We start from the raw sequence: 25,201 nt of genomic DNA on the forward strand, positions 1-25,201 counted from the left end.
AACTCTACACCCTGTTTGGTGAGTAATCCGGCCTTTTCCCCCACATTCCTGTTTGTTGGCCTTTTGCGCCGACGGTGTATGACTGTCTGGAAGCAGGTCTAATTCGTTTTGAATTTGGCTTGGTTTTCAGACAGGGTTGAAGTGCTGGAGAGACAAATTGCTCCCAGCTCATGGTCCTGCACCTCCACTGCGAGTCACGTTAGAAGAGATGTTTCCGCGACCCGACGTTATCTGTTGAAGACCCGGGTGGTAATGTAAAATCAACATCCCCCCCCCCCCCCCCCCCCCACTTTCTAGCTACGAACTACATTAATTGAATGAATAGCCTACCAGCGAACAGTGATTTCCTCAAGAATATGTAGAATGAATAAAACTAATCATCGATGTAATAATTGGATGAATCAAATTTTGGTGTGATACTTATAAATTTTTGTTTATGTAATTGTTTGTTGTTAAAGTTGAGTATGTGTTGTTATACTAATATCGGGCCGGCCCTTTCTCGAAAAACGTAAGTATATTGTTAATATCATTAATTGGGAAACTTATAAATGCCAAATCAAATGGAAAACAGAATTGATTATTTACATTTTTAAATAAAACAGGGAACCTATAGACCCAGCTACTTGTGTAGTGTTAATTTATTTATGATATACCTTCTTCCCTTAAACGATCCACCAGCTCCCAAGTTGCTTGTGTCAGGGAGTTCCAAATTGTCTTGTTCTCCACCTCGTGCCACCTCTGGTCAATAATTTATTTTTCTTATTATTCTTACCCAGCAAGTTTCCAAGGCTCTTTTTAATTGATTTAAAATAAATTAATTTTGAGGCACGAGGGGCGTTACACTAGTAAGGACATATTTGGCATTTTTGATGACGTAAATATTAAGAATGTCCAATAAGCAAGTGTCCAGAATGAAATTACTTCACCTGCTCATACTATTGCAATAAGCTAGACTTTTAATAGTAGTAACACTCCAATAAAAAAATATTTATTATAAACAAAACAAGCAAGAAGATAACCAAAGCTTAAGTATTGTACATAACAGCTTTTTGAAATTATACATATAACCATATTTTAACACACAATCAAATGCAGTATTTTGCACCTTCGAATATGAAGGGCCTGAAATATTGGTAACTCCATCCAAACAAGTCTTCACAATAGTTGGTAACATGTTGCACATTTTCCATTAATGATGAACGTAGCTAACTAAGAAAGCGAATTGACATTTTCTGCTCAACATCAGTTCTCTCTAAAGCACTGCAAAACTCTTCAAATGAGATCATCTGATCACCATTCTGATCTGCTTCTAAAATGGTTCTTTCTGCAATGCTTGTCAACTGCTCCTCACTGCAACACATGTAGGAAACATTAACTAAATTTGTTTTTAACACAGACCCCAAATATTTATAGAGTACTAAAAATTGTGATATCAAGTCTGTGTTGGTATCAACATTCTACAAATCATGAATTTAATTTTTTTTTTAATTACACAGTGCATAATATTTATTATGTATGTATTCTATTAATGAATTATATTCAAAAACTATTCCTTTAATGAACCAGTTTCCTTAAAAGCAAAACTGATTTAGAATTAAGTTAAAAATAACACTGAATGAGGTGATACATGTGAGCAAGTTTTTATTTATTTAAAATTGTGACATGCCCACATGGATGGTGGGCACAACGAATATACAAGACAAACACAAGGTTATCACCGCAAACATATGGACTCCCACCCCCGTAGGCACCACAGCAGGTAAGAACAGCACATGGCCAACACATGAAGGCAAGAGTACCATATATTAGCGGTGACAACACATATAACAAACACAGCAACTACAATACCACCACAAATATTATTAAGTACATACAACACAAAATAATAAACAAAAAAGAGAAAAAAAAATTTGTTATAACTATTTACTAGAATGAAAAATTACAAATTTCAATTAATTCATCCGATAGAATTAAAAATCTAATTTATTGTAATTAAAAATTACCCCATAAATAAGGTCATTTTTGTTATTAATTGTACATAAAGTAGATCTTAAAGAACTATTGAATTGTGGTACTCTCAAGCCAGTATTTTCAAGGATAAACTTACATTGAATTTTAGAGTTGAAGCAATTTTGAATAAAGAGTACATCATTGTAGTGTCTACGAACTGACAGAGGTGTATGGATAGAATAAGTAAATATCTTTATATTAATTAATTTTATTGTTTTATTTTGAATGCTTTGAATTTTATTGCTATCAGTCAACTTGATGTTGTTCCAAATAATAGAGTAATATTCTAGTTTAGAGCAAATTAAAGAAAAATTGAGGGAAAGAATAGGAGTCTAGGAAGATCCCAAGATCTTTTATTAATGTAGTTCTGATGATTTGAGAGTCCAACAAGTTATAGTCGTACTTAACTGGGTAACATTTCCTCATAAAGAATATTAGCTTAGTTTTAAACCTTATCAAGTCTAAATAAATTTTGTATGCACCAATTATTTATTTTATTAATATCATGTTGTAATAATAAGTAGTTGTTAGGAGTACTAATTATCCTGTTAATTTTCAAATCATCTGCAAAAAGGACTCTGTGGAGTAAAGACACTAGTGATGATATTAATAAAGATATTAAAAAGAAGAGGGGGATAAAGTGTGACACGGAGGAACTCCAGAACTAGCATTGAAGAGAGGAATTATTATTTCTAGATACAAAAAAACTTATATTTATCAAATAACTGGAAAACCAATTTATAAATTTATCACATAAACCAAACTGAGATAACTTTTCGAGTAATGAAGAGTGGTTAACAGTGTCAAAGGCTTTGGCCAAGTTGAAATAGCAGACATTATTTTTAACTACTTCATTATATATGGGATTGAGAAATGTAATTATGTTAGTAGCTGTAGACATTCCTCTTCTAAAGCCGTGTTGACTACTAGATAATCTATTACTGAGATGAAAATTTAGAAATTTGGACATAATTTCTTCAAAGATTTTGGAAAAACCATTAAGTAGGGATATTGGACAATAATGGGAAACATTAAATTTTGAACCTTTTTATCGATAGGTGTTACCTTGGCTATTTTCCATTCATTGGAGAATACTTGTGATTTTAAACTTGTATAAAAATATGGGTGCAACATTTTAAAATGAAGTTCAGAATGCCATCAGATCCTGTTGATCATGCTGTGTTTAGGGCCTTAATTACCCAAAGGACATGACTTTTAGAAATGGTTGGTACAGATGGTCTAGGCCCATATCAGTATTTGGAATTGGAGAGTTACAAGTGGAAGACACACGGAAAAATATTTAGCAAAAACATTAGACAACACAGGATCACTACACATAACATCATTGATTTTTAAAGAGTACTGATCATAATAACCATCCTTCATTAATTTTACATAGTACCAAAATATTTTGAGATTACTCTTAATCTTAATGTTATAAAATTGGGAAACACCCCCCCCCCCCCCCCCCCGCCCACTCACTCTTGACAACTATCACAAGCATTGCTGACGTGAGGCACAAATGCACTTATGGACAGCAAGAGCCAAGTGTATAAGGGGAGAAGTGCATCAATAATATAGATTCACAGTTATATTTCTTTTTTGCATTATTATCTGTGATAACCTTGATTTGGGGAAATTAAATTTTTATCAACACCATCAAATTACTTGATGTAAGTTTTTGGACATACGCCATTGCTAAGAACTTTTTCTGTTAAAGAAAAACTAATAAATAAAATAAATAAATAAACATAAAAATACTCAAAAAAAGATACAAAAAACACACAAAATTAAGCAAACAATTGCTGTTGTCAACAAGGATATGAACACCACAAAATATTCCGAAACAGGAATATGGTCAGCAAACAAAGAAAAAACAAAGAAAAATGTACTAAGAGAACGAAAAAATCCCCACAAATGATGACAACACAAAAATATTGAAACCCAAAATAATTCAGCACAACAGTTGAAGCGAGACAAAAAACATGACAAAACGAAAAAACAAACAAATACAATAGTTTTACCTAAACAGAAACAAGCGACGTTTCGGGAACTGCTATCTGCTCCCGTCCTCAGGCAGAGACGCACATGGTACGGAAACACAGGTGCGACTGAGAAGGGGCTGGAAAATGAGGGTATTTATCAGAGAAAGGGCTACATCTTGCTCAGCCAATGACAGACGAGCTGTCTCCCCATTGGCTGTGCACCATGTAGTTAAAGCGGATTGGTTATGGTGGGTTGAGTATTGGCTATTGTTTTGTGCTGCAGGGATGTTTCTCTCTTTATCAAAGGGATCCACATATTTTTTAATTCAATGCTCTGCTGGCTGAAAATATTTTTATTGCTAATAATGAAGGCTGATTCTTTGATTTTCCTTTTTATTTTATCGGATTCCTGTATGAGTGGTGTGGAGTCTTCCCAGAGAATTTTGTGGCTATTTTCCCATGTATGTTCAGCAAGTCTGGATTTTAGGGTTTCACCCTTCTTGCAGTTGTTTTTGTGTTCTTTGATTCGGGTGGATAGAGCTCTGCCAGTTTCACCTATGTACATGTGGCCACATTCACAGGGGATTTGATACACACAGTTGTGAGTTTGTAATTTTTCTGTGGCTGGTTTCACCTTGGTAACAATACTTTTAATAGTAGATTTAGAACGGAATGCTGTTTGAAGTCCATATTTATTTCCTAGGCGTCTTATTTTTTCTGAAAGCCCTTGAACATATGGAATAACTAGGGTTCCTGCAGGTTTCTCAGTTTCTGTGGATTTGAGTGTTTTGTTGGATTTCAAATGCTGTTTGATGGTGTTGACAGGGTAACCATTGGCTATGAGTTCTTTTTTTATATGATTGTGTTCAACCGCAATAGATTTCTCATCAGAACAAATAATCTCAGCTCGGTTGGTTAGTGTGTGAATTATGCCAGTTTTTGTTGTTTTGGGATGGTTGGATGCAAAATTAAGGTATTGGCCTGTGTGCGTAGGTTTCCTGTATACTTTTGTTTCCAGGCTGTTGTTTTTTCTGCTGACTAGTACATCCAGGAAAGGAATGCTACCTTTGGTTTCTTTTTCATATGTGAATTTTATTGATGGCCTCAGAGAGTTGAGGTGGTTCACAAATTCCTCCAAAGTTTCAGGTCCATGTTGCCAGACAGTGAAGGTATCATCCACATAACGGAGCCAGATTTTTGGAGGTCGCACCTGTGTTTCCGTACCATGTGCGTCTCTGCCTGAGGACGGGAGCAGATAGCAGTTCCCGAAACATCGCTTGTTTCTGTTTAGGTAAAACTATTGTATTTGTTTGTTTTTTCGTTTTGTCATGTTTTTTGTCTCGCTTCAACTGTTGTGCTGAATTATTTTGGGTTTCAATATTTTTGTGTTGTCATCATTTGTGGGGATTTTTTCGTTCTCTTAGTACATTTTTCTTTGTTTTTTCTTTGTTTGCTGACCATATTCCTGTTTCGGAATATTTTGTGGTGTTCATATCCTTGTTGACAACAGCAATTGTTTGCTTAATTTTGTGTGTTTTTTGTATCTTTTTTTGAGTATTTTTATTTTTATTTTTATTTATTTATTTTATTTATTAGTTTTTCTTCAACAGAAAAAGTTCTTAGCAATGGCGTATGTCCAAAAACTTACATCAAGTCATGCACTCCCATTGCACAAATCTTTTAAAGATAACACCATCAAATTAATTGGTTAATATCATTATTTAGTTATAAAATATCTTCAACATGTATTTTTTTGTCATCAGCAAATAATAGCAATAATGTTGTGTAAGTCATGAGGTTGGTAACATAGGATACACAATATATTACCTAACAAAAAAAGTGGTTTGACTCACTTCAAAAGGAAACCAAAGTGGTTTGACTCGATTCAAAAGGAAGCAAAAAAAAAGCTTCAATGCATTTCACAGAAGCACACACACACACTGGAGGGAAAATATGCTGAGCTTTTTACTACACTAAAAATATGGTGAGACTTTTTGGCAAATGCCTCAGCTAACATCCGGACTTTGCAGCTTGATATTCTTATAAAATTAACAAAATAGTTGTGGATACATTATTTGCTAGTCAAGTGACAATATTTACTTCAATTTGCGCGGTTTTGAAGTAACGACGCCAATAAATTACAGCGTGATTTGAAGTTGCGCTGTCATAGATTCGAAATAGCGTTTCTTTTTGATCTAAATAAATTGGCAACTTGTGTGACATTAAACTCAATAATTTGAGTCTTAAAACAGGTTCACCTTTATTTAATAGCTATTTCCTTCCTTCGATCCCTAATTTTGTGCCCAATTACAATAGTAGAATAGTTTATATTACAATATACTGTCTTATGGAAAACCCATATTAGATTAGTGCTCTCTTTCCTATATGCAAGTTAAATCAAAAAATAAAACCATTAAATGCTGGATACTATACTTGCAGGATATACTTGTTTCCTCTACCATTTTCATTTTATCACCTAGAGAAAAATGTTATGTTTCTATGACCCAGCAGTAAGAAGTATGATAAAATAAAGACAACTATTCCTCCCTCTCTTTCAGCAGATTTGATGCCAACAGCACAGTCATGTTTGAGACACTGCCAGGTGACATCCACTTTTAGCAGTTCCCTCAGGTGTGCAGTTATTGTTTCTATGTTAGGAGACTGGAAGAAGATAATTGCCCTTACTGTCACATAACATTACCGGAGGCCCTTACTTCTCTAGAGGGTTAAGGGCATACATCCAAAACCAGTAAGTTAAAATAAGGACCTTACTTCACAGTTTTACTAATCAAGCACTCCAGGATCACGACAGATGTAGATACCTATCAAAATAGCAATTTTCTTGTACTGTCACTTGATGATAGTAGGTGTAATTTGCATTGAACCTATAAGGAGCACACACAACGAATAAACTATTACGAGTGCACAAGTTATTAACAATTGAATTAAACAATAATTGATTAACATTTCTACAAAACATTCACTATAATGCAATGTTAGAAATTATATTTATGGATTTGGAGTATTATGAAGCACTGTGTTCGGACATAACTATGGTCTACTGAAAATGTTTCAACTACCTGTTTCTTTGTGCTAGGGAACTTTTGACTCCACTAGATGCCATTTTTTTTTTTACCATTCAGAAATTAAATGTTGGGACTGCAGTAAATAGTACAAGTTTTTGGCTCTTTTTAACAATATCAAAACATGCTTCAATACAAACACAATTTAAGAGTCTTCATTAAAATAGTACTTATGTACTTTCATTAATTATATCACAAACACAAATAGTATTTATTTGATTATATATGTCTCTTTGTGTTTCTATTTGTATATATAACTAATGTCTAAATTTCTTAGACACAAACTTTTATAAATGTAATTCTATACAGTTACAAAAAAAATGCTTTATGTAATCTTCAATTTATTTGTTTAACCAATCAACATTTCAAACTCAGATAAGAAAAACTTGGCAATGAAAAACATTGTACATTAAATCTGTTATTTATTGACATGGAATACTAGAACATTAACAATGCCTAACTGGGTACACATCGTTTGCCCTACAGGTGTTTGCCCTAAACGTAGGGCAAACGACTTTAGGGCAAATGCCGTTTAGTGCAAACCACTGTAGGGCAAACGCCGGCAAGCACTTATGTTTTGAATTAACGAAACCACACCAACTTTTAGGGCAGACGCCTGTAGGGCAAATGCCTGTAGGGCAAACTACTGTCGAAAAACTTCTTTTAGGGCAAACGCCTTTAGGGCAAATGCCGGAGCTTGGTACGAATGGGATTATCAAACATTTTGTGCAAACGCCTTTAGGGCAAACGCCTGTAGGGAAAATGCCTTTAGGGCAAACGCCTGTAGGGCGAATGCCTTTAGGTCAAACGCCTGTAGGGCAAATGACTTTAGGGTAAACGAAGTTTAGGTTATTTTGGGTAATGTAGGTTTTTTCAAATATGTATTGATTCAAACAGTGTTCTTGTTTATATTTCCTCCGCAGGTGGCAGTACCTCAATAAATGTTTTCCCTCTAAATGCAAAGGTTTTAAAACCGTCGCTAGATGGCACTTATGTAAGCCTATATCGAGGTTTGGTGGGAATTCATGTGGTATGAACTTCCAAGATTCACCAACAGATGGTTCCCTGCACTGAGTTCAATGTTATCGAATATTTTTTCTGTAAAATATTTCGGAACATTAGGTGATGTAAGGTCTTCGACCAAAAAAAAAAAAATTGTATAAAAAAACAGTATTGGCGATTTAACAAAAATATCGCTGGAAAAAGGTTTAACTTTTTTTTCCGGGGCTTTGATTATTTCAATTTCAGCTGTCAGACGCGCATTACGCTATGATTACTTAAAATATAACGAGCATATAGGTAAATAATGTGAATACTAGCTGTTAAAAATTTTCTTAATTAGCATAATAGTAGGTACTAATGCGGTTAAACTCCTACATATTGTTCATACTATTTTATTCTGGAATGTATACACAACATACCGCTGAAGTACACAATGAAGAAGTATTCCATTTCGTTTTGTTCTGGGTTTTCCATAATTTGCATTCAGTTTGTAATGTTTGTGTTAGATCACTTTGATGTTCAGTTATAAGAGTTGGCCGATAATAGTCATTGATTGGCATGATTCTAAAAATAGACTATATCCGTAATATAATATATATTAAAATATATCCATAATATTTCCCATATTTCCATAGTGAATTACACTTATATTCCCAAAATAAAATATTGAAGATACGTAATGGTATTTCTCAATAATAATAATGTTACTTTAGCCCACCGCACACAGAACGACTTTCCTTGCGGAATTGTATCCATATTTGTTTGTTCCACAATATTCCTTCCTTCTTCCAAAGCGACTTGCAGTGACGCGATGTAATGTTCACACTTACTTAATAGTTCATTTTCAGGAAGATCACACCCTTGTACATCAGTAACTTGCCCTGATGAGGATCCATAGTCAACATTTGGTTTAGTCAATTGGAGTTCACGCCGTTTTAGTTTCAACCGACTATCTTCTTGGTAAGCCAGTTTACGCCGAGCTGTGCCGTGTCGAATCTTTTTACAAATGACTTTCTTGTGTATTGAACCAGGGCTCCTACCTGACATTTTTTTGAAAGGACTCTTCTCCCAAGCAAAACCTTTCTTGAATCTTGTCCTGCCATGTAACATTTACGCTGAAAAGAGCCTCGCTGTGTCTGTGTGTAGGTAATTTATTATTTTGTGTCCATTAAATTTGGCAACGAGGCTCGTATAGAATTCTGCCGAATTACTAGTTTTGTTTTCTTTGAGATATCTGTCACACAAAAAATGTCTTATTAAAAAATTAAAAACCTTTCGTTCGAACAAGATTGTTTTAGATATGAAGCGTCTGTGTGCATAATAGTGTGAAATCAAATCTCTCATAATTATAAATGAAAAATCCCCGATGGCAGCCAGTCGGAAAGGTAGATTTTGCCGTATGACCTACCAATATAAAAAAAACTTTCTGAAAAATCTTATGAATATTTCTAGAATATCCAATGTAACAATATATTGCAAATTAATTTTTGTCTCAACAATATGTATGGGATATAAATCCAATCCAACAATACATTACACATTCATATTTACCTCAATTAGAAATTATGAAATTCATAGGACCTAGATTTGAGAAAATATTGTGAAATTTTCTGTAAGTCGCTCTGCGAAATCTACCTAAAACTATCTCAGGAGAAAAAAAAATTATAGTCACGTACAAACTTAATTTGTGGAGATGAACTACGCGTGCACAAATAATACTATTTTTGATACATTATTGTTATGCTAACAGTTTTTGTTATGAATTGCTGTCCTGTAAGCCCGCCCCACACGACGCCCAATTTCTGCTTTATATTCTATTATACCCATGGGTATATAAATTTCATTAGCAGAAGTGAAGAAAGAATTTGTTTGTCCATACACACGATAGCCAGAGTTCTAACGAGAAAACAGCCAACATAGTTGCCGACCAAGGCAAGCAAGTCGGGTTGGATAAACCTATTGCGTACATTTAACCAAATACTGAATATATATATATATATATATATATCTATATATATATATATATATATATATATATATATATATAGATATATATATATATAGATATATAGATAGATAGATAGATAGATAGATAGTGCCCACTGTTAAAGTCGTAAGACTGTTTGTGGGCATGTGACAAATATGTAAGTAACTAAATAAATTTGCAACTGTTTATTTTGAAAATTATGTAATTCGGTGAATTATTTTTTAAATATTTATTTTCTAAGCTTCACTTGCAAAAAATATAGAGAAGTTGATTCAGTGTTTAAAAACAAGATCATAGCAATTTTGAAAATTAATTGTTTTGAAAATATATTAACTAAAATTGAACTTTTTTTTGTGAATATGCTGATTCATTAGCATCTGAAACAGAGTTATATTTAATGATCTTTCTTTGTTTATTATACTTTTACGTAATTCATTATTGTACATTCCACGACGTATCAAAATTGTTCCTAGTTTACACTTATACCTATGACATTCATTCAAATATTGTGGCAATATTGATGATATGATTAAATGCATTTTGAAAAGTTGTACATTTCATTGGCTGTCACACATTAAATCAGTCTTTAATTATACTTCACTTGTTCCCATAAAACTTATTAGGGGTTAAGCTATAGATGGTCTGGGCGAATTAGCAAAATATGCACACTATCGATTGAAGTATTTTCACCGCATTCTACAAACATATTAATAAAACGACAGATTCAGTTGGGCACATGTTATATAAAAATTGAAAATAGGCATGAAGGTCTCGGAGGCTATTTTAACAGTAACTTTTAAACAGTGAAAATGTTTTTATAAATGCATATGTATAATCCTCTGCCTTAAATTATTTTAGGGTAATCGTTTTTAGGACGACTTTATGTGAAAATAACAGCAGGCAAGGATGATAAAATTTTGTAAGCTCCTTTTGTTAACGCTTGTTTTTATATATACCAGCAATATTAAATTAAGTTAATTCATTTGCTAGTTAACCCACCCACCCCCCTCCCACCCTGGAAAATATTATATCATCAACCTCTCTGTTAAAAAATGATTTAAAAAATACAATCCAGTCACTGAGATTGGCGCACCATCTGTTGTAAGGTTCAATTACCAGCTGCATTCTTAGACTTCAACGTTTAGAAAGCAAACCGTATGTGCTGCCATCTAATTTGTGAATTTTGTACTTTGTACTCATTTGGAGAATGGTTCCAACATTTGTCAACAGGGGCGACACACGTAAGGACATCTATCTTCGAAAAGGTTCGTAGGGCAAACGCCTGTAGGGCAAACGACTTTAGGGCAAATGCCTTTAGGGCAAACGCCGGCAAGCATTCATTTTCGGATTATTGAAAATTCGCAAACTTTTAGGGCAAACGCCTGTAGGGCAAACGACTGTCGAAAAACTTCTTTTAGGGCAAACGCCTTTAGGGCAAATGTCGGAGCTTGGTCCGAATGTGATTATCAAACATTTTGTGCAAAAGCCTTTAGGGCAAACGCCTGTAGGGCAAACGCCTGTAGAGAAAACGCCTGTAGGGCAAACGACTTTAGGGCAAATGCTTTTAGGGCAAATGCCTGTTTGGAATGAGGAATGCGAGAATATGCTTCGAAAATGCGTTTAGGGCAAATGCCTGTAGGGCAAACGACGCACTCCCGCCTAACTTATGATTCTCAATTCCTAGCAAATTTTGTAAGGTGAGTAGCGACAAGCATGGGATAAATGGAGCTGATAACCGATATTATTTGAAGTAAAAATTTTTCATGAACATGGAGGGGGAATCACAATGCAGAGGGAGTTTATGAAACACACCAATATGAAGCATGCATGCTCTCAGCATTGACCGGTAGTAGTTGCCACAGAGCATAAGCAGGTCAGCAACATAACAGTAAGAGTTGATTGTGGCTCACCACTTGCTTCAACAAGCGATATGAGCTATTCATTTCCACTGAAGGTGGTGTGTTTGAACATCTGCTACAAATGCTGGTAGCCAATGAAATAACGTCAGACATCAGTTCCTTCATTTATTCCACTTCATCACCACTCATCTTGCACACGTATGTAAGTTATTTCACACACCTTACAAATGATCATTCTACCTACCTGATATTAGCACCAACCATCATATGCAAAATAGCCAACAATTCATCTCTTGAAATTTTGTCATCATTATCAAGGTCGTACATTTTGAATGCAACTGAAACAGAAACATAGTTAACAATAAAAAATGTCAAAAATTATTAGTTTAGTAATTAACTATTATTGTTTTAAGTTTTGTGTATGTAGATTGTGTCTTCTCTACTCATGATCGGACACAATGCGGTCAAAATTCTTAAGTATTTGTAGTATTTTGTCCTTATTTTGTCCTCTCTCTTTAAATGTCTTTAGTTTTGTGAGCACACATACGTTTTGTACTGTACTAGTATTTTCTTCTATAACAATTACTATTTTCACATGTGTTGTTTACTCACATTTCAACTTCTGCTCCCTGGAATTGAGGCGGTTATCACGACCCTTCTTAATTGGTCGAAAGCGTGCCAGCACACGCATGAACTGACGAAAGTTAACTCTGTCAGTGGATCCTTCTTCAAAAAATGCGTGGACAATGCGATCCCCGAGCGGATTGATGGCCAGCTCTGGAATACGGAGGAAGTCCTCTCGACTCAGCGTGCCGCAGTCTCCCCGGTCCAAGCTCGTGAACCGACTGTAAAGTCGCTCGATTTGATTAGGTGTGACTGGAAAAGTATTTGGACATGCACTAGTGTTAACTATTGAATTTAGACAAAAATTTAAAATCGGACAGTATATACAAAAATATTTGATAGAAAGAGAAAGTTGAATTTTCACAATTTTGCTTGTTAAAATTCACGTCCATGTTTTGAACATTCCTATCTTTATAGACTAAAGTTGGTAAGAACAGCTTTTTTCGCTCTTGGCTGGGTCCACGAGAATACTGAACACTCGTGATTCCCCTGAGAAATAACCAAGACCAGTTACAAATTACAAATTATGTGTATTAATCAATGGCATGAAAAGAAGCTGCAGTATTTTGAAAACTACCTTGAGATGTAACATTTCCGCAAAATACATTTGTCTCTAGTGTTAACTGATAATAACTCCTATCATGATTTACAAATTTGGAATAGTGCACAGCTATCTACTGGACAACTGATAATAACTCCTATCATGATTTACGAATTTGGAATAGTGCACAGCTATCTACTGGACAACTTTGGACACACTACAATATGGAATGGCAATACAAATAATTACAGTTGCAAAACTGAAAACTGCAATAGGATGAAAATACTGAACTTCACCTGAACATGGCTTATTTCATCTGCTGCCACTTAAATTGTCCATCTTACCTTTATATCTGTAATCTCACCCTACACATTTTCCAACATTTATAAATTATATTATAAATTAAATTTTGATTAGTTTCAAAGAACTATTTTCTGGGCCTTTTATAATGAAAAAAAAAACACACTAACAGATTTTAATAAAAAGAGCTCAAAACTGTAATTTTGATTCTAAATATGCTAATGTGTACTTCATCCTTTCACCTCAACAACATTATACACATCCAATTCGTATGGAGTTTGTATGTTCATTAATTTCACTGTGAATTGAGGGATTCTGCTTGAAGGTTTTTCTCAAGCGCACATATATTTCTTTAAGAAAGTTTCCAGCACTGAGTTTACTGTGAAAGGAATATTACTTGGTGTATCTAGCAGGCAGTGTGCTGTGCACAGCATTACACTGTAGCAGTTGCAGCAGAATACTCATATGCCTGCTGTAAGCAAATGCAAACAAATATAATGGTTCTGAAAAAATAATATAAAATGGAGGTGGGAAATGAAACAGTAGGATGAATAATTGTAAAGTTTAAATCATTATAAAGTCTTTACCCTGCCTTTTTGACTTTTTATAGCTATAAAAAAGTTATTTTGACATTAAATAACAATAAGTCATATGTATTACAAAAAAAAAAATTAGCAATTTAAAAAAATAAAAAAGATATCCTCTAGGTCTGTATGCACCTCATAGCAATTTTTAATTTTTTTTTTTTTAAGTAGTTTTTTTGTAATTGTTGACCACATTTGCTTCCGTATTTCTAGCTTAGTTTGCTGTTTTTGGTGAATTTTTTAACAATTTTTTTTAATCTCCCTTCCTCACTATTTTCTTCTAAATTAAAGGGCATCTTGCAATCAAAACATTTGAAACCTTCAAAGAATATAGCAGTGACATATAGCATTCAACTGAAACAAGAATTGTCAAAAAATATTAATAATACTTTTTTTAACAAATATTTAAATGAACAACTGAGTTATTTCAACATTGTGCAAGTAGATTTGGTTTGCTTTCAATAATGTTGTGTGAGTGTGTTCTGCCTGTGGATTTTCGTAGCGAAGCAAGGGTATATCAGCTAGTTATTTAATACTAGCTGCAGTACCCGGCGTTGCCCGGGCTGAACACAGGGTGAGGGGGACCTTTTTCGAAATCAGATGTAGTTAGTAATTGTCTTCTTAATTTGAATGTCAAGTGTGCAAAATAATTTATATCACTTTCAGATCTCGACAGACGTTGTTCTGCCAGTGTATAGTTATTTACCTGTAAATATCTAAAAGTTGGTGGTCTGTATGTAATCTAGACTCTGTAAAGCACTATATAAAAAAGCTGAAAAATAAGAGATTACTAATATTGAAAAGATTCCATTATCTAGCTAATGCTCTGCATGCATTGCAATGCCTCATTCAGTTTTTTGTTGTAATATGTTTGAAGTAGTTACACATATACAAATCATCTATCCATCTCTCTAAATATATATATATATATATATATATATATATATATATATATATATATATATATATATATATATATATAATGTCTATTTATCTCTCGAAAGAGAACAGATATTCAATATTTCTGAAATTTTTGAAATTTTGGAGCTATGTCCCTAGAGGAAGGGGTATGTTGAGGACCCTCAATGGCTCGGAAACACTCAAAATCTAAAGAGAATAGATTTTTGAAATTTTTGAAGCTTTGAAATTTTGGGGCTTTGACTCCTTGTGGGGGGAGGTTAGTTTGAGGACCCCGAATGGCTTGGAAACACTACAAATCGCAAAAAAAAAGTATATATTTAAAAATAAATTGAAATTATTCGAAATTTTGGGTTTTTGCACCCCCCCCCCCCCCCCAATTCACCCAATTTTGATGGAGAAGACATCTTTGGGTAAATTTTCCACACCATGTCCCGGACACTTTAGTTCATAATGACTTAATTTTAATACAATTTCCTCCAATTTTTTTAAATTTCGGGGCTTTCACTTTTGAGGAAGGACCTCAAATGTTTTGGAACACTCCATCTCAAAAGAATAGATATTTGAAATTCCTGAAATTTTCGAAATTTTGGGGCTTTGTCCCCAGAGGGGGAGGGGTGATTTTGAGGACCCTGAATGGCTGGGAAACACTAAAAATCGAAAGAGAATGATTTTTGGAATTTTATAAATTTTGGGGCTTTGACCCCTGAAGGGAGAAGGGGGGGTTATGTTGAGGACCCCAGATGGCTCGTAAACACTCCAAGTGGAAAGAGAATAGATTTTCGAAATTTGGGGAAATTTTTGAATTATTGGGTCTTTGACCCCTTGAGGGGGAAGGGTAGTTTGAGGACCCCGAATAGCTCGAAAACACTCCAAATAGTAAAAAATATATACTTAAATTTAAGAATTTTTTTGAAATTTTGTGGTTTTGCATTTCCCCCCCCCCCCCACCCCCCCTTCCTCAAATTTTATGGGAAAGTCGACTTTGGGTAAAAGTTCCATCATGCCCCGGACACTTTAGTTCGTAATGACTTAATTTTAATACAATTTCCTCCATTTTTTCGAAATTTTGGGTCTTTCACTTTTGAGGAAGGACCTCAAATGTTTCGGAACAATCCATCTCGAAAGAATAGATATTTGAAATTCCTGAAATTTTTGAAATTTTGGGGCTTTATCCCCAGAGGGGGGCGGGGGGTTCGAGGACCCTGAATGGCTGAAAACACTTAAAATCGAAAGAGAAAGATTTTTAAAATTTTTTAAACTTTCGAAATTTTGGGGCGATATAAAGGAATATAAGAATGTAGGCATTTACTGTACTCCAATCTACCATAATAACAATATTGACAAATAGAAAAACTTATTACCTAGGTACCTATGAATAATTTTCTAAATAAATTAATAAATAACTCAATGCTAAAGAATTTACATTTTATTAAACTTCAAACTACACACACCAAAAAAAAATTATGATGTTTGTGAAACTAATTTTTATTTAAGTCATAATGTTTAAAACATTTGTAGGATTTGTTTATATGTAAAACTGTGGTGGCCATATTCCGCTTATCCAAAGTATTATAGAAATTGATAGAGATTTCACTCCCTGTACACACCACAAATCTTTGAATTAAAAAAAAAAAAAGGTCCAAATTTAAACAAAAAGTATAAATAACAACCAATTTGACAAAAAATTTGTACTTCTCGAATGACATTGAAAACATACACGTGAAATTTAAAAGAATTATGGGTGCCCTATGTAGGGAGAAAATATATATAGAAGAAATTAAATAAAAAATATATATATAAATAAATTTACCTTGCGATCAACCAAACAAAATGTAACAATAGAAAATTACGTAATTTTAGAGGTATTTACAAAATTCCACTGGAAACGTACATAAAAATGAGCCTATGTCACTCTCCAGCCCATAAATATCTCTATGCAAAATTTCATAGCGTAGCAAACAAACACTTGCTTTTATAATATTAGTTAGAATGTGCAAACTATAAAACAATTAATAAAAAAAAACTAACAGTGACATCTACTGGTGTATTGTACTACAATACAGAGCTTTAATTTTTCTTACTCTCTACTCAATTCCTTACAATAGCAAAACTTAACGTAATGTCTTGAAAGCTATTGCTCGGCAGACATAGAGGAATGACACTTAACAATTTGTATATCTATGACACACATTAAATAAAATTAAGATATATTTTTTTAACCCGTTTAAAGATTATTTTTTTAGAAAAAAGATAGCCTATGTCCATCCCCAGGATATAATCTATCTCTTTGCCAAATTTCATTACCAGCCGTTCAGCCGGGAAAAGGTAACAGACAAACAGACAGACAGACAGACAGACAGACAGACAGACAGACAGAGTTACTTTCGCATTTATAATATTAGTATTGATCTGCATCAACTTGTTGAACCTGCAACATTTTTTTTTTTCCAAACAATAAATGGGTATTAAATAACCCAATTTCTTTTTGAATCAATCCCTTCATTCATCTACCAGTCTGAACTTCAGAAATCCAGTTATTTTCATAACAAGCATACTCAAAATTAAGAATAGCTGAAGCAAAAATTTGGATGCATCAATTTCATCTCCTAAGGCAAGAAAGAGAATTTATGAACTTATATGTTACAAGAAACCTATCACAGTATTTCAAATACCTCTGGCCAAGTTTGAGAGTTGTCATCTCTGTATACAAGTCATATTGGTTAAGTGATCAGCATGCCTATTAATTTTGTTTTTTTAATACATTAACTACTGGTATCATCTAATGACTCCAGCCTAGCTAGGCGGATCAAGCTGGAGAATCCATCAAGGACAAATGTGATCCAACCTCTGACCTAAATATGGTTCATACTGCTCATATGGACAGCTGGAAAAATATGGTGTGTAATAAATTTTAAATAGTTTACTACAGCAGAAATATGTAGAACAACACATAACTTAAGACATAACTTGAAATACAAGTTATTTTCTACTTTATAGGAACTATTTTTTTAATTCACTTTTTCACAAAAAAGAATTCTTTGAACTAACGCTATTTTAACTTCAGAGTAAAACATGAGTCTCACAATTTGGGAAACAAATCGCAACCAGACAGCAAAAGGACACAAACAATCCTGACTCTTCTTCACCAATTGGGCTGAATGACGTGATAAGTATTAATGTCTCGTCAAAATCAAGGGTATTACAGACGGGTGAGGGGTAAAACAACTGAATGATTGGTAGGTTAAATCCATTAGTTCACAGCAACGTCTGTCGGTAAAAGTTCCGTATCACGTATCCAAGTTTATCTCTTGATCCTGATGGCATGATCCTGTACATTTTGATCCTTTCGTACATGATGCTTGCTGTTTTAATTTAGTACATCAAAAGAGCCTGCACATAAAAAGAACTTGTGATATAACAATAAATTACAATCTTAAGTTAAATAAAAAGGAAAATATATTTTGTATTCAACTTGATCATTATTCATTGTTATATGACAAGTTTTTATGTGTAGGATCTTTCGACACACTAAATTAAAACAGCAACATGCACCACAGGATCAATATTTATCAGGATCAAGAAATAAACTTGGATAACAATTACCCTTCTGTCATTTAAAAAAACTACGGGCTTAAGAAAAAACAGAGCAAGCACTAGATGCAAACAGCAGCATTGTCCGATTAATCAATTAAAATAAGAGATAAAACTCTCCTGGCTGATGGGCATGCGCTTAGCACTCAGTCTCAAAAAGAAAGTTACAATTCTAAAATATACCTTAAGAGGATAGTTGACAAATTCAGCAGCAATTCAGGAGCTCACCTAGCCAGGGATGTATTTGTGTGAGGCGGGATGACAGAAGTGAACACTAGCTAAAGCTTCTAGTGCAGTAATGTCTCTAAGAGCAAGGCTTTGAACTAATGCGCAATTTTTTCTTCGAGCATAGGGCAACTACGAGATTTGAGCGGTAACCATAACATTATATGGCTGACAAATTAAGAAAAAGGTGTAATGCAAGACCCTAGAGTGCTTTCAAGAATCTGTACCGAGAGTACAGATTATTCTGAAAACAGGCATTTTAGACCTTTTCGTTCTTCTAAAAGTATGTACAATTTAAAAACAAAATAGGGAAACAGGACTTCTCGAACACTCTCCGTGCATTCTTAAATGCTTTTCGTAAACAGACCCCACTCTGATATCTTGGGCAGTTTTCAAATTGTGTTGTTTCTTCTGAAGCTCTGCATACTGTATGTGTGCCCAGGTAGGCAGGCCCCTTAAACTCTATATTTTAATAATGCTTCTTTCTTTCTTTAAAAAAAACTCATTGCCTTGATGGGTGGCAAGGGACTTGACTACTCAACTACCACTGACCCAAGCATCCAATGGGGAAAGGTCAACTGAATTCAGTATTGATTTAAATGGCAAACACATTTTGCGACATTTTTCCTGAAACTGCGAGGTAGCAATATAGCAACATTTGTGTTGATATTTTGCATTAGCCATGCGTCGGGGCATGTATTTTTCCAAAAAGATTTCGAGACTAGCTGACAGTTAATACACTGTAGCATCGTCTGTGTTTCATGATTGGTAGAGTTCCGTTCAGGTACATGTTTACTGTTGGTACACGAATCACAACCATGGCCTGAGTGACACTAGAGTCAATACCAAATACTAGAACCAAAAGGATTCTGTTCAGTAGGGGTCAGATTTTGTGGTGGGTTGCAATAAAATGAAAATAACACAAAAAAAGTTAATATATCCTGGATGCAATTAAAATTTAAAAAATTAATATGATTTTTTAAAAAATTTTAACTCAAAACAAAATTTGTTATGTTTTACATATGAAATTCAGTGAACATCATTTATTTAGTATAAATTTGTTCCATAATACATGTACCAAATGGATGGAAAATATTATGAAATAAACAAAAAAAAAGCATCATGTATCAAAATCAAAATTGTACTATTTTGGTGAAATAAGAATCTCATTAAGAGACATTTTGGTGCCATATTTGTTTAGTAAAACTATCATTCTAAATATAAAAAGAGAATTTATAACAATAAAATCAAAAACTAATTTCCTTTCTTTGAAAATTAACTCAATACTTAACGAAAACCATAAAATGTTGTCTCTACTGATCACCGCTACCCAGGAACTGAGGAAAATGGAGGTTCAATGGCCTCTATGATAGTCTCCACAATCCTATTAGGCTCCTTATTAGCGAAACCTGTAAATGAGGTGCTTGTGGTTAACTAATTTAGTTGAAGGTTTTTGTTTGGCACAATCACAAAAACAGCACAATGTTAATTAAGTGTTTTAATTTTTGCCTGATGCCAAAACAAAGCACTGATATTTCCCATCCCTCCCTGTGGCTGGCTATAAAAAAACCTTGTCGCTTCAGGCTGGAAAACCTCAACAAGTAAAGATTTTCTCCAAAAAATAACATCTGATAATAATGTTTTTGGGGACTGCAGATGTTCCTTGATGATCCCTGATAACAATGTTTGAAATTCATACACTGAATTCTGAAATACTTGGTAGTGCGAACAGCAATAAAGTCTGGCAAAAATTTGTGGTACAAACCATTAAATACAAGACAAAATATTGATTTGAAAACTATTAAATTAGCTACAAGAAAAAATTAGAGCAAATTAAGCAATTTTCAATCAATTTTTAATCCATTTTTAACTTGCTAAACCACCAGTTTCTGAAAACATCAAAGTCATTATTGGCTACCAAGTTTTCTAGGATCCAGTAGAAATATAAAACCCAATTTAAGGCATTTTTAATGTAGAAATGACCTTGGATATTAAATGCTTCAGCTAAGATGGTTACGAATATAAATATTAAAGAATATTAAACAATACTGAATAATATTCACTTGAAATGCTATATTCCCAAGGCCGCCGAGAAGGGGGGGGGGGGGGGGGCAAAAGGGGCAAATGCCCAGGGGCCCGGTAGCCTTAGGGGCCCGGGCGCCCGGCTGTGAAGTGGAAGATAAATGGCTGGAAAAACATTTTCCCCCCTGCTATTAAAACATCTTGTACTATATATATATTATTAATATTTATATATATTATTAATATATATATTAATATATATATATATATATATTAATAATATATATATATTAATAATATATATATATATTAATAATATATATATTAATATATATATATTAATAATATATATATTAATATATATATATATATAAAATTGTTTTGTGTTCCTAAAACTACAGTCGATAACCAATAATCTAACCGAGCAGTAGGTACTTGTAACATTCAGTTCACACCAAAATACTTGCGTAGTAGCAGAAATGGGATCGTTACAGGTACGTCGGAACAGGGGGGGCAGCAGGGACGAGTCGCCCCCGTGCTGTTATGCATGGGGGGGGGAGGGGGGCCCTGAGAGTAGCATTTCGCCCCCCTTCTTTTCCCAGAATAAATGTTTGGTCGTAGTAGTATTTTTCGCAACCTGTAGTTACAAACGTTGCATTGGTGATCACATTGATAGAAAATCAAATTTATGATTGTCAATATACTGTAAAATGATTGCAAATTCCTAGATGGTATTTTATTTAAATTGTACTACATCTACTGTCAGAGTAGTATTTAATACATACTACGTCATCAAATGTTTGGAATGGTAAATTTAATATTTTGGTTTGGAAACTCATTAAATAGCACAATTTTGCATCTAAAATTCCAAATTTTTCCGGGGGAGGGCCCCCCGACCCCCCACTCTATGACTGAGGTAAGTGTGATACATCTGTTCGTCTCCCCACTAATGAAAACGTTCCGACGTCCCTGGAACGTTATAAATAATTAATATGTATTACAAATTTGTCAATGCAATCAACGTGGTTCAGTGTGTTTGATGTTTTCGAAGTAATATAATTGATTATTACTTTACATTATTTTAATAATATTTACATTCAGAATAAATTATTTTACTTATGTATTTTAAACACTCATATAATAATGCAATTTCTGGTTACCATTTAAGATTTTTTTTGTTTTTTTTTTTAGCAATATATACATCAAAATTAATTATTATTTGTATTTTGATGGGATTAACAATGTAAAAGTGCACTGAGATAATACATGCAAATGCTCTCTTTTTTTTTGCGTAACTAGGAAATCGTTATGTATGTTCAAATGAAGGATGCAATTTTACGATACCATATGTATTTATGGTATAGGCCTATGTAGTAGTGGTATGCAAAAAAAAAAGGAAGGGGGCCTACTACCCCAGCTGCCCAGGGGCCCACAAATTCTCTCAGCGGCCCTGTATATTCCTTAGGATCTCTGGACCACCACAGGATCAAGTTGCAAGAAATAAGTAAGGTGGCGACAACAGAATCACAGCACTCTCTCATTGAAAAGAGTCTTGGCTATGCTATTAAAGCACAACACAAATTTACAAAACACATTATTTTAATTATTGGTAATATTTACAATAATTTTACATTAACCATTAACACGAAAATAACATTCTTCATGTGTAGCTACCCTAACATAACAAACACTTAAAATGGTTATTTCTGAGGAATCACTAGTACCAATGAGAAGTAATTAAATGCACATAGGAAATATTTTTAAAAACATTTGCATTTTAGTAGTAGTATTCCAAATACATTTGCTCCAAACTACTCAATTACTCTGTTAAGCAAATAAAAGACATAAAACTTACTCTAGCAACATCCAAGCTGAGACTAAAGATAAAGGTAGACATTTTACTTAAAATTTTTTTTGTATTTATAGGTATTGCTGACATGAATTGAATCTGAATTGGCTATTACACTCACAATTGGGCTTTCACTCGGTGGCAAGGAGTCCTCCCTTTCGCACAATTACCCCCCCCCCCCTTTTTTTAGTATTCTCCTCAGATCCTTTGCATCTTTCAACCCATAGCATCTCTTCATCCAGCCCATTCCATTCCCTTCCTGTCCTGCCAAGAAAAGTGTTCCTACCCCTTTCCGTTCGCAACCAGTCCCTCTGGCACCCGTGATCTCTTTTAAACCTACCTCTGTGTATCCTAGTCCCCAGATGACCCTAGCCCCCCCCCCCCCCCCCCCACCCTTCCTTTATCACCTTATACAGTCTGACTAACCTTTCCACCCTTCTCCGCCCTTGTAATGCATCCCACCCTAGCTCCTTAATCATCAAAGTCAGACTATGCATTTCCCTCTCTTGCCCTTCCCTTCTCTTCCACATACCATCACCCACCTCAATGCACTACGCTGCACCTTCTCCAACTCCTTTACTTCAGTCACAAGGTAGGGGTCCCAGATCACAGCCCCGTACTCTATCACTGGCCTCACCAATGTGGAGTATGTCTTCTCCTTTACCCTCCTCCCTGCCCCTGCAGAGTCCTACCAAGCAATCCCATCGCCCTCCTACCCTTACTCACCACCCACTGAACCTGTTTTGCCCATTCCAAGTTATTTTGCAGGGTCACCCCCAGGTACTTGTACTCTTCGACCTCCTTTATCTCCTGACCCTTCCACATATACACTTCCCTCATAACCTTCCTCTTCCTCGTGAACATAACCACCTTTGTCTTTTCAACATTCGGCAACATCCCATTCTGCTCCGTCCATTGTTCCAGTCTGCTCAAGTCACCTTGCAGATGAACCCCTTCCCCCACCACCTCATACACTATGTAATCATCCGCAAATACTATCATACTGGCCTCCGCTCCCTCTCCAATATCGTTCATCATTATCGTGAACTACAGGGGCCCCAACAAAGTTCCCTGCGGAACGCCTGACGTCACCTTTCCTCACCCAACCTAACCCTCTGCCTTCTATCCCTCAGGAAGTCTCCTACCCAGCTAACCACCCTCTCATCCTCCACCATCTCTACCTTCTCCATTAGCCTCTTGTAAGGTACTCTATTGAATGGCTTTTCAAAGTCAATGAAGATTGCATCCATCTGCTTCCACCACTTCCACCAGATCCTCCAGCAACACCATCGACTGTGTTTCACATGAGAACCCTCCCCCGAATCCATGCTGTCTATTGTACACTCAATCTAGGTCAATCATTACTCCCACCCTTTAACTGTCTACCAGCCTCTCCATTACTTTCCCTACACAAGACGTAAGGCTGACTGGTCTGTAGTTCGACGGATGTGCGTTATCCTGACATACCTTGTAAATTGATACCACTACCGCTTCTATTCTATTAAATTGCCAGCTTCCCCTCTCCCAAGGATTGTTTGAACATCACCATTAAGTAACTACATACTTCTTCACCCTCCAACTCAAGGTGACTGTTCCCTATCCCATCTAATCCAAGTGCCTTCCTCTCCAAACTTCTGACCCCTTTTCACACTTCTTCCATTCTTATATCTAAACCTCTCCGTTCTACCGTGTTTGCTACTTTCCAATACTCCCATACCTCTCCCCTTACAAACACAGATAGGTACTACTACTGTAGCAAATTTGGCTCCACCCTGTCCTCCCCATACATTCCTGCCCCTCTTTTCCCATTAACACCGCTATTCCTTTCTCTGCCTTCACCTTTCGCACATAGCTGTAAAGATCCGCCCCATTTTCTTTCCCCCTTTCTAACCCATCGTTCAAAAGATTTTTCAAATGTACCTAACATAACCAAATATAAAAATATAAAAACAATCGAATATTCTTTACCCTTTACTGTCAAATACAGTCTTTAAACTTAGGTGCGACAGTAAAAGGGACTATCCAAAACATTGTAATGAAATAAAATATCTTACATCCCGTCTCTTCTTGGATCTGCGCTATTTCTTCTTCACGCAGTAAAAGTGATGATTTATTTCCCATCTCTTTTACGAACAATAAAAATGAGAATTAATCTTTAACCTGCAACAGGAAAACAACACCCCAATTAGACAACACAAAACCACAGTAATATAAAAAAATCTGGCAACATCCTATCCTTTGCCTTGGCGTGTCTCATCTGCTTAGTAAAGATTGCGGTGGCCAGAGAACTAACGGCGCTAGTATTAGGTGTCATCTTCATTAAGTTAGATTAAATGGATAAATGTAAGTATATTTTTTAAAAACTGTTTCGTTTGAAACTTCGGGTTTTTAGTTTATTTGGAAGGTTTTAATACCTAGCAATAACTTGTAACTTTGCCGCAATTGTCAGTTAAAATTTTAATGTAACTAAAATACTTTTTAAGCAATTTTTTTTTATATATATCCCTACCTACTTTCATATGAAACTCCCAATTCATATTACGTTAATGAAGGGGACATGCACGACAAGCGCCGTTAGTTCGCAAGCCACCGCGCGCTAAACTAAGCCGTTGGAGAAT

General features: G+C 34.8%; 1 protein-coding gene across 2 annotated transcripts; it reads right to left on the minus strand.

The window, feature by feature from the left end:
- Positions 1-954: 954 nt before the first annotated feature.
- LOC134530753 (calcineurin B homologous protein 1) lies at positions 955-24,849 on the minus strand. 2 transcript variants are annotated; one of them, XM_063365889.1, is made up of 4 exons: positions 24,638-24,849; positions 12,539-12,802; positions 12,171-12,264; positions 955-1,350 (listed from the first exon to the last, which is right to left on the minus strand). In XM_063365889.1, exons 1-4 carry the CDS (start codon positions 24,702-24,704, stop codon positions 1,206-1,208), a joined length of 570 nt encoding a protein of 189 aa, XP_063221959.1. In that variant the 5' UTR covers positions 24,705-24,849; the 3' UTR covers positions 955-1,205. The 2 variants fall into 2 exon arrangements, with proteins under 2 accessions (XP_063221959.1, XP_063221960.1); XM_063365890.1 differs by lacking the exon at positions 955-1,350 and adding an exon at positions 6,774-6,880 and having other exon boundaries at positions 24,638-24,808.
- Between the last annotated feature and the right edge of the window lie 352 nt (positions 24,850-25,201).

Source organism: Bacillus rossius, chromosome 3 (assembly GCF_032445375.1).
Source record: "Bacillus rossius redtenbacheri isolate Brsri chromosome 3, Brsri_v3, whole genome shotgun sequence".
Lineage (NCBI taxonomy): Eukaryota > Metazoa > Arthropoda > Insecta > Phasmatodea > Bacillidae > Bacillus > Bacillus rossius.